This window comes from Poecilia formosa, unplaced genomic scaffold, assembly GCF_000485575.1.
Source record: "Poecilia formosa unplaced genomic scaffold, Poecilia_formosa-5.1.2 Scaffold850, whole genome shotgun sequence".
In the NCBI taxonomy this organism is placed as follows: Eukaryota; Metazoa; Chordata; class Actinopteri; order Cyprinodontiformes; family Poeciliidae; genus Poecilia; species Poecilia formosa.
Window position 1 is genome coordinate 62,199 of NW_006800789.1, and position 10,456 is coordinate 72,654.

Below are 10,456 nucleotides of genomic sequence, written 5' to 3' on the forward strand. Positions count from 1 at the left end.
CACCAAAGCAGATGCAAGGAATTTTCTAAGTTTTAATAGAATCGTACCCAATCATAAGACACATCCAGGTACAGATATCTATATCTACTTATTAGAGCATTGTGGTAGAATGGCCAGGGAAAAATTGGACAATGCTAAAACCATATTCTGCTAATTATTGCAGAATATTTTAAACCATTTCTTTGGTGATAAGCACCAAAAGGTTGGAAGTCCTTGATGATATCGCCCTAATCTTTACATCCCTCCACTTTTCTCCATTAGCACTGATGCTTTGGCTAGACCGTTCTGTAACATCAATATTAACTAGTCAGAAAACTTATGTTGACAAAATTAAAAAGTGATTTTGAACCTGAATATGACTGTAAATAAATTTGGGTTCAACTGTAAATGGTCTTGGGGTATGAATACATGTCTTTCTACGTTTCCACAAAAGAATTATTTGGATATTGTTTCTTAAATTGTTTTATAGAAATTGGGTTAAATAGCAAAATTCAAGTTTAATTTAAAATTCAATTAAAATTCATCATTTTTGCCTGTGTGTACTGATGAAGACAATTATAGGTGGATTGCTTCTGCTTGTTGACCTAATTACACTTTATCTCAGTTTGTACATAATTATTATGTCACACATGATTAGACGTAGAATTTCCTCCCATCCAAGTTATTTTCTGCCAAATAGATGAACATCTAATGAATTTTCCCTGACCACTTCATGTACATATTTTATGTTAGCAGCTCCACAAACCTGAACTTTATATTGTTGCAAATCATAAACAACATCAGGCCTTCATTTTAATAACTGAGTCACCTGGTTTGAGATTCATGTCATAAAGATTCAGATCTTCTCACATAACAAATATCAACATTAAATAGACATGGAGCTTAATGTCAGACACAAATGTGATTTTTTTATTTACAATATCTTCAGAACAGAATGCAAATATAATCAAATTTCCTTCTGTTTGGGAACTTCACTATTTATATGCATACGTTCTTGTTTAATTACAGAAGAACCTGCAGTGCATGAATCCTCAGTATTACTCATCTTCAGTATTACTCTGTCATCACGACGATTTGTGGGCTGGTCTGACAGAAGAGCTTTAGAAACATATTCCTGTAACTGTCAGAATAATAATGAGTTTCCAGAGCATGAGAACGAAGAAATAAGTGACTAAATGTGTCACTTTTAGAAACGAGTCATTTTGTAAACACAGCAGCAAACATAAACAACTCTGTATCATCAGATAAATGTAAAACGATTTTACATGTCACACAGGATAATTTGGAGGGAATAGCCGAGTAAATATGGCTCAAACGTTTTGGTCTCACAGAGAACAGTGTGTTTTTAACAAATGAAAGCAAAGACACAATTAAACTTTGTTAGAACAAAATAATCTCTTCAGATGCTTAGAAATTTCCTTCATTTTGAGCCCGTATATTATGGGATTAAGCAGCGGATGATACAGAAACAGCTGCAGCGTCATCACGAAGCGTGCAGCTTTTGGAAGATCCGACTCGACTCGAGCTATGATTACATCATACGCACACAGATACGAAAAGCTGATCAGAACCAACAAGTGAGGAATGCAGGTCTCAGCCGCCTTTCTCTGAAATGTTTTATTACTTTGATAAGCCATTATAAAAATCTTTGCATATGTAAAAACGGTGAAAAGCATTGGGAGCACTGCAACGTCTAATAAAACAGCAAGCCCAACTATCGTAGCCGTTCTTGATCTAACACAGTGAACTGTGTAAATGGCATTGTTGCAAAATATTCCCTCCAAATTAAGGTTGCATATCTTCGCTTTAGCGCACAGCACTGCTTGAACTGCAAGCTGACACGGAGGGAAAAGCCAAGCAAAAACCAGGAGACATTTCACCGTAGTTTTCCTCATGATGGTTGAATATCTCAGAGGTTTGCATATCGACACGTATCTATCAAAAGCCATGACTGCTAACAGTAAGAACTCTGATCCACCTACAGAATAAAACATGAAAAACTGAAAGACACAACCAGAGTACGGTATGACCTGCTTTTCAGAGAGGAAGTCGGTCAAAAGCTTCGGGTAAAAAGTGGAGCTGTAAATAACACAGTTAAACAATAAAGCGCCGATGAAGATGTACATCGGCTCATGGAGGTTTTTGTGAGTCCAGATNCTAATGTAAATTCTGGCCTAGAAATATTCACAAAACGAGATATTTAAGAAAGTCATAATATTTGAGTGTGACATTCAATTCAAGCCAACTTTTGTAAACCTGTAGAAAGAAAAGACTGTTGATCCAGATCCACTATTGTTCGTGTAAACCGATCCATTGGTTTACAGGAACCAGTTGGTTTACATTCTCAGAACGCTGCTGCTGGCGTTCTCACTAAAACCAGGAAGACGGAGCACATAACACCAGTTTTAAAATCCCTTCACTGGCTCCCTGTAGCTCAAAGAATAGACTTTAAACTACTGTTGTTAGTTTATAAATCACTGAACGGGTTAGCACCACATACCTTAATTATTGCTGTACCAACCGTCTAGACCCCTCAGATCTTCTGGTTCTGGTCTCCATCCCCAGAACTAGAACCAAATGAGGAGAAGCAGCATTCAGCTTCTATGCACCACCGATTTGGAACAAACTTCGAGAAAACTGTAAAACAGCTGAAACACTGGGTGCCTTTAAATCTCAACTTAAAACCCACCTGTTTAGAGTTGCTTATGGCTAAATTAGGGTTAGAGTGCGGGTTTTGATGTCTTTAATGTTTTTATCTTTAGTTTTTATCTATTTATTAATTTCTTTTTAGTTCTCTTTCTCACTGTTTACGTTTTAATGATATAAAGCCCCCCGGAAAATGTCCCAGTTAAACGTTTAACTAAAGTCCTACGGGATTTAGAGTCCCAGTTTCAACTAAAAACCTAGAGGTTGGAGTCCTTGTTTTTGACTAAAGTCCCAGAGGGTTAGAGCCCAAGTTAAACGACATTTAACTGAAGTCTTAAAAGGGGTGCGGGTTTTAATGTTTTTATCTTTTCTTTTTATCTATTTATGTTTTTTAAATCTCTTTATCACTGTTTATTACATGCTGTTTTTATTTTAATTATGAAAAACACTTTGAAATGCCTTGCTGCTGAAATGTGCTATACAAATGAAATTTAATTGATTGATTGATTGATTTTATTAGTGTTAAGGACAATACACGCTGTACAACAACATAGGAATTTATTCTCTTTCTTAAAGAACAAAACAACATTCCTTTCTTGGCACATATTTTGGGGGACAGGTCAAGTGTCCCTCCCGTCCCAGTCTCAGCCTCGGTCTCCGCAGTGTGGTTGGGCCCAGCTATAGGTTCAGGGTCCAGTTCCCGCACCCCCAAGTTTCTCCCCAAGCAAAGTCTTTGCGTGGTGCACTGTAGCGTCCTTCAGTCCTTCAGGGGCCGGCCCAAATTTCGCTGGGCCTCCCAAGCCCCAATCTGAAACTCCAATAAAGTTTCGATGTCTNAGAAGAGCTTTAGAAACATATTCCTGTAACTGTCAGAATAATAATGAGTTTCCAGAGCATGAGAACGAAGAAATAAGTGACTAAATGTGTCACTTTTAGAAACGAGTCATTTTGTAAACACAGCAGCAAACATAAACAACTCTGTATCATCAGATAAATGTAAAACGATTTTACATGTCACACAGGATAATTTGGAGGGAATAGCCGAGTAAATATGGCTCAAACGTTTTGGTCTCACAGAGAACAGTGTGTTTTTAACAAATGAAAGCAAAGACACAATTAAACTTTGTTAGAACAAAATAATCTCTTCAGATGCTTAGAAATTTCCTTCATTTTGAGCCCGTATATTATGGGATTAAGCAGCGGATGATACAGAAACAGCTGCAGCATCATCACGAAGCGTGCAGCTTTTGGAAGATCCGACTCGACTCGAGCTATGATTACATCATACGCACACAGATACGAAAAGCTGATCAGAACCAACAAGTGAGGAATGCAGGTCTCAGCCGCCTTTCTCTGAAATGTTTTATTACTTTGATAAGCCATTATAAAAATCTTTGCATATGTAAAAACGGTGAAAAGCATTGGGAGCACTGCAACGTCTAATAAAACAGCAAGCCCAACTATCGTAGCCGTTCTTGATCTAACACAGTGAACTGTGTAAATGGCATTGTTGCAAAATATTCCCTCCAAATTAAGGTTGCATATCTTCGCTTTAGCGCACAGCACTGCTTGAACTGCAAGCTGACACGGAGGGAAAAGCCAAGCAAAAACCAGGAGACATTTCACCGTAGTTTTCCTCATGATGGTTGAATATCTCAGAGGTTTGCATATCGACACGTATCTATCAAAAGCCATGACTGCTAACAGTAAGAACTCTGATCCACCTACAGAATAAAACATGAAAAACTGAAAGACACAACCAGAGTACGGTATGACCTGCTTTTCAGAGAGGAAGTCGGTCAAAAGCTTCGGGTAAAAAGTGGAGCTGTAAATAACACAGTTAAACAATAAAGCGCCGATGAAGATGTACATCGGCTCATGGAGGTTTTTGTGAGTCCAGATCAAGTACACGATGGTGGCGTTGCTGCAAACTATCGAGACGTAAACTAAAAGCATAACCGTGAAATACAGATATTTGTATTTCTCCATTTCGACGTATCCACGAAGAGTTATGTGGGTGTCGTTTAACTCATCCATAAATGTGTTCCTTCAAATGATCATCCATGAATGTTCTCACAAAAACACTGCAGGCATCTTGCATTTATTTATCGGCAGAGTTTGTATCTGACTCTGCACAGTTTCCAAAGCGAACTGTTTGCGCCAAGGGGAAGTTGTGTTTTTATCGGACGGCATTTCCCTCCAAAGATCTCACCTCTGGAGGCCTGTGATTCATCTGACATGCACTGCAGCATTATGCAATAATAGCACTGGGAAAGCAATTCACAAAAAATTATTTAGTTGAAACTCAATGTCAAAAGGCCCTTAACCTCCGTGTACAGTTAATCATTATACTAAATGATGTCATATCTAAAGTTTGTGTCTGCATTTTGTTTCAGCCTAAGCACCATAAAGCATGTATCTTGATATGAAGTGTTTAAATGTATTTTCAAGTCAAAAGTTTATTCTTGTATCTTGTTCTCAGTTGTTTAGTTGAGCGTTTCTAGCAGGTGGGCATTTATTGATAACCGAGACCGAACGCACAATTTCCATTTTTACTGATAGCTAAGAAAAGCATTTCCTGTAATTAACCTAGATCATTTTCTGTTTGCGTGGTTTTCCATCTGTCTTGGATCATTCAAGCAAATGCCTCACTGTACCCAGGAAATCATAGAGAGTATTTCTGAAAAGAATAAACTTTGCCTTTAAACTCAGTTTGTTCCAAGTCTGATTCCAGGTAACACTTTAAAGTTATGATTGGACGTAAACACATTGGTACAATATCAAATCAAATGTATTTTGTAGCAGGAAAACAAATGACAAGTAAAGACAATGTGGCCACACGAGGCCTCGTTTCAGTCCTGAAAACCTCAAACATGATATCGACTGTAACTGGTTTAATCTTTATTGTTTGTGGCATAACTTACACATTTAAGATCTGATAAGTCTTAAACAAACAATGCAAAACATAAAGAGTTGATTTTGGAATGCTAATAATCTGTGTGCAGAACAAAGTATTGAATAATCTAATGTTTATATCAATTCATCAGCGTCACAACTATAGGACCTTAGCTTGAGAGAACAACCTTTTCAATTGTTTAGATATCTCCTTCATTTTTAAACCATATATGATTGGATTAAACAGAGGATGATACAGAACTGCCTGTAAAGTCATTATTAAACGCACTAGTTTTGTAAAGTTGGATCCCAGTCGGACTATGATGACATCAAACGCACACAAACAGGAGAAACTGATCAACACCAGCAGATGGGGTAAGCAGGTCTGAGCTGCTTTCTTTCTGACTTCTTTAGAGCTGCAATAGGATATGATAAATATTCTGGTGCAACTAAAAACGATGAAAAGCAGAGGGAAGAATCCGATCATAACCAGTGCCACGGCACCAAATACAACATGCACCTATGAATTTAAACAGTGGGCGCTATAAATTGAGTTATTGCAGAAAATTCCTTGAAATTTTGATTTACAGAGTTTCATATTGGAGCTCAATACCACCTGTACAGCAAGAACACTGGCAGGCACCAGCCAGGCCAAACTCAGGTAAATACTGACCGTGTTTCTCCCCATTATTGTTGCATATTGTAAAGGTTTACATATAGACACGTAGCGATCGTAGGCCATTGCTGCCAGCAGTAAAAACTCTGAGCCACTTAGAGAATAAAAGAGAAAAAACTGCAAATAACAAGCTGAATACGATACAATCTGTTTCTCAGATAGAAAATCTGACAGCAGTTTTGGATAAATGTTAGTGCTGAAAACAACAGAGTTCAGAAGCAAAGCAGCAATGAAAACGTACATGGGCTCATGGAGGTTCCTGTGCATCCATATGAGATACACAATGGTCAGGTTACAGACGACGATGCAAACATACGCTGCTAGCATGACTGCAAAATAAAGATACCTGAATTTGTCCAACTCTACATGTCCTTCAAGGGTTATATATGTTTGATTAACTTCACCATCCATAAATGTGTTTCACAAAGACATAATAATATCATAAACAGCACAATAAATAACAGCTAACGTCACAGAACCTGACACAGACATTTAAACGCACATCGTTTGTACTCTCTCAAAATGTAGAAAGCAGCTGATCCTAGTGCGCTGAAAAAATTTTATATTGCTTTATTCACAATGGAGCTAATTAAAGACCTGCCCAGTTTTTTTTAACAAAGAACATGTCGCTGATAGCGACGATCTAACTGAGCATTTCCTGTCGGTCAGGCTACATATTAAAGCTGCTTTTCTCTTGGGATCTTTTGTTTTGCTTACAAACCCAAATGAGTCAATCCACAAATGGTAACCAGGGTGAGATAAGGTTTGCGATGCAAACTTAAGCACGCAAAGTACTTCAAACAGCCGCAAAACACAACAAATTGCACACCGAATTAAATTACATTTATTGTTCAATATACCAAAAAAGACATTCTCAGATTAATCAACTTGGAGGCAAAAATGATGGTGGCATCAACATAAAGACTTGTTGAGCGGATGAAAAACTGCAGTGTAAAATAAAACTTAAAACAATAAAACATGTCTGTCTCTATTGTTTGAAGGGTTAGTGTTCATGGACAATGTTGCTATAGCAACCTGACTCAGGTCCAGAAGACTGTTGTCTCTCATTCATTGTTTTTAGTGTTTTTAAAGGTAATAGCATGACTTGAGCTTGAGTCTGACTGAGCACTTTTATTTTTAAATTTATTTTTTAATGTTTTTATGTCAGTTTTATTATTACTTCCATTTTGTATTTTGTTGTAGTACTGCCAGTATTATTTTTTGTGTTGTATTTTTATTGTTGTCGAGCAACAATAAAAATACAACAACAGTTGAACAGTTGTTGAACTAATAAATACAAAAAAACCAACGGGTCGTACTCGAATGCTCAAGGCTAAAACACGTTAAACATCGTTTTTCTGTTGCAGATTGTGTTGTGGCTTTTGTAGCTCTGTTGTCTCTTGTTCTTTGGGGTGTGTTCATACAGCGTCACTTCAGGCTGCAGCGTGAACACAGCCTATGTTGTAGCAAAGTGAAGGCGACTGTTTGGTCCAAAGCCTTGAGTTTATCCTTCAGGATTATGACTCCACTTGGAGTTAGCATTGGTATCCTGTCGTTTGGGAATGGGAGAGTGGTAGTATAACCCAGGTTAACATAACCCTCACTAAATGTAAGCCTTTTCATAAAAATAGCTATAAAATAGATAGGACATAAATAAATAAATAGGAGAATAAACAGGTCATAAAATTGTTAAAAATATAAAAAGTAATAATTACAATCATGATAAGTGTTGTATTTCATGTTATGATATTTTATTTGGTTAAAAAAAAAATCCGTATAAAACAGTTTTATTTTGTCAGCAGTTAAAACGGTCAAGTGTGAGATAAATCTCTTATTCTGAAGGGTCACATTGATGTGTAGCCCATGTGACTCGCTCCAGCCAACAGGATCGCTACGTTCTCTGGCGCCAGAAGAAGCAGAGAGCGTGAAGAAGAAAAGAACAAAGAAGCTAAGGGAGCTGTGCTGTGAGCAAGAGAAAGATCAGAGAAAATCGACGATTAAAAGTCTACCTGCTGTCTAGAAATATTTTTTCCATTTTCGGAGAAGGAACTTTCTGCATTTTTTTCAACCTGACTGCTTTCGGGATTGTGTTATATGTTACAGAACTGGATTTAGTGAGTTAAAAAGTGTATTTTACTTTCTGAGAATAATGTATTTGCAAGATATTTTAGTTTGTTGAAACGGAAAGCTAAAGTAGCGCATTTATGTTGTTTTATGTTCAAAAACTGTGTAAGTAACGGATGAGCTGGGGTGGGTGAAGCATGTCCCCCCCACCCACACACAATATTCAACCGCCAAGTCGGCGAATATATTACTTTATTCAGTACCAAGCAGAGTTAAACAAATTTTTGTTATGCTTTGTTGGTTATTAAACCAGGCCTTTAGAGGTTCTGCTGGAAATTGGACCGGGAAATTCCGAGTCGATTGCTGAGTTGCATTCCGCTCCTGAGAAACAAGATGGCGTACCGTAACCCAGGATCCCTGTGACCGCCGTCTAGCAGGAGCTACGCCCTCTGCTGGACGTTGCGAATCATCCAAACTGGTATGACCTGCCTATGTTTTCCTGCTGAAATAGCACTGGATTCAGAGAAACGGGATTAACCCTTCAGGATTATCAGAGAAAAAAATACTTTGATTTGAAGCACAAGAATCCGGGTATGGTTCGTTCTTTGGTTTTTTCGTTTCAAAATAAAATCGGAAAAACAAAACAAGCATGTGTTTTTTTATTTTTAAAACGAAATTAGAAAAACGGCAATTGGAAAAAGGGGGTAGGTTTTTTTTGTTTTTTTTTTAACTGCAATGGTTAAACCAAAGACAAGCTTTTATTTTGATGTTAATTCAACGGGACCTTATGGCGGAACCGGAAATGGAAGACCTGAACTCCCTGCACATAACTGTTACCAGTAGGTGGTGGTAATGTACACCTTGAGTTTCTTGCCAACCGCCATTAAAATCCACAAGAAGAACTTTTTCAGTTAGTGCTGCAGAATATACCAGTTTAAAAATGGATACATTTGTCTTATTTAGAGGGAATCGAGGCATTTCACTGAGAGCTGATGATCTTACAATCAACAAGATTTCTTTAATATTCCAAGTAAGTATTTAAGTCGTTACATTTGATAATCTTCAGTGTATGTTTAACAATAATTAACCGTAGGCCAACGCTAATGCTTCTTGCTGAGTTCTTAGTTTACTCATGGATTTAATAGTCCAGATTTGTTTTTTAATCTAATGTTTATGTTTTTAATCATTGGCATCGAGTGTTGTGGAATTTGGAATAACACGTAGGGCGAATACGACATCAGAAATTTTACATTTGAAGTAATAAAAAGTAAGCGTGTTATGGGCAAACCACACCATGTTTTATAACAAATGAATTTATTATTTACCATTTAGTTACTCCAACTTTTTCTTTTCTTTCAGGTGCGTGCAGACTCTTGTTTTTGACAGTAGACGACAACAGAGGTGTGTTGCCTGGTGAGGGAGGGGCTTTTGAAACTTCTCAACTAAGAGGCATTAGTCACTATGAGGTCCATGGTGAGACCACTAGTGATACCTCAGCTGAAGCTGAAGCTCCTGTGAGGTTTGCCTTTCGCCGCCCCCAAAGTGCAAGTGCTTCAACTAGTTCCTCCTCTAGTCTTCAGGCTTCAAGAACCTGTGGAGTAAAGATGATGCAAAGGTAAAACTATAATAGGTTTTATAACAAAAGTTATTTAACCTGTGACTTTATGCATCTAAATTGGTATTTTGTTTACCCTTGTAATAAAGGTCTTCATTACTTGACTGTACAACACTTAAAATGTGTGTTAAATGATAAAAGGAATGCATGTTGAATGATAAAAGAAACGGATACAAACAGATTGAAGTATCTCAAGAGTGTCTTTGTTGCTGAGGTAACTGATGGGGCCCTTGAAACTCAAAAAAACAATCAAAATTTTGAAAGCGGAGCTTACTTTTTTTGTGCCTCCCTATAAATGCATCAAGGTGTTTTAAGTTTCTTAAAAACGGCAACAAACATAAAACTGCCCCACTGAAAGGGAATGAAGTTGAATAAATCTCCTTACCGTATCGTCAGCAAATAACATGTTGGGAAATTAAGAGCATTTAGTCAGTTTCCATCTTGTTCCTGTGCCTCCCTATAAATGTGAGAAACAAATCAATCATATTTAGTAGAGGTGTGGCGATCGATCGGTCACCGATCATAATCGGGCCGATTTCCATGAAGAAGTGCATGATCGG

The 10,456-nt window shown here is 37.5% G+C and overlaps 3 protein-coding genes across 3 annotated transcripts; all 3 read right to left on the reverse strand.

Annotated features, from left to right (window-relative positions):
* Window positions 1–1,370: 1,370 nt before the first annotated feature.
* LOC103131833 (olfactory receptor 4N2-like) lies at window positions 1,371–2,314 on the reverse strand. The gene is made up of 2 exons (XM_007543567.1): window positions 2,291–2,314; window positions 1,371–2,174 (listed from the first exon to the last, which is right to left on the reverse strand). The coding sequence occupies exons 1-2, from the start codon at window positions 2,312–2,314 to the stop codon at window positions 1,371–1,373; spliced, it is 828 nt and encodes a 275-aa protein (XP_007543629.1).
* A 1,448-nt stretch (window positions 2,315–3,762) lies between these two features.
* Window positions 3,763–4,699, reverse strand: LOC103131834 (olfactory receptor 11A1-like). Its single transcript, XM_007543568.2, has one exon. It carries the CDS (start codon window positions 4,681–4,683, stop codon window positions 3,763–3,765), a length of 921 nt encoding a protein of 306 aa, XP_007543630.1. The 5' UTR covers window positions 4,684–4,699.
* Window positions 4,700–5,668: 969 nt separating this feature from the next.
* Window positions 5,669–6,693, reverse strand: LOC103131835 (olfactory receptor 6K3-like). The gene is given in 1 exon segment (XM_007543569.2): window positions 5,669–6,693. A coding segment is annotated over 1 exon segment (927 nt). The 5' UTR covers window positions 6,629–6,693; the 3' UTR covers window positions 5,669–5,701.
* Window positions 6,694–10,456: the final 3,763 nt, after the last annotated feature.

What these genes read in the sequence shown, in the direction of transcription:
- LOC103131834 (XM_007543568.2), bottom strand. Translation starts at nt 4,683, where the DNA reads ATGGATGAGTTAAACGACACCCACATAACTCTTCGTGGATACGTCGAA.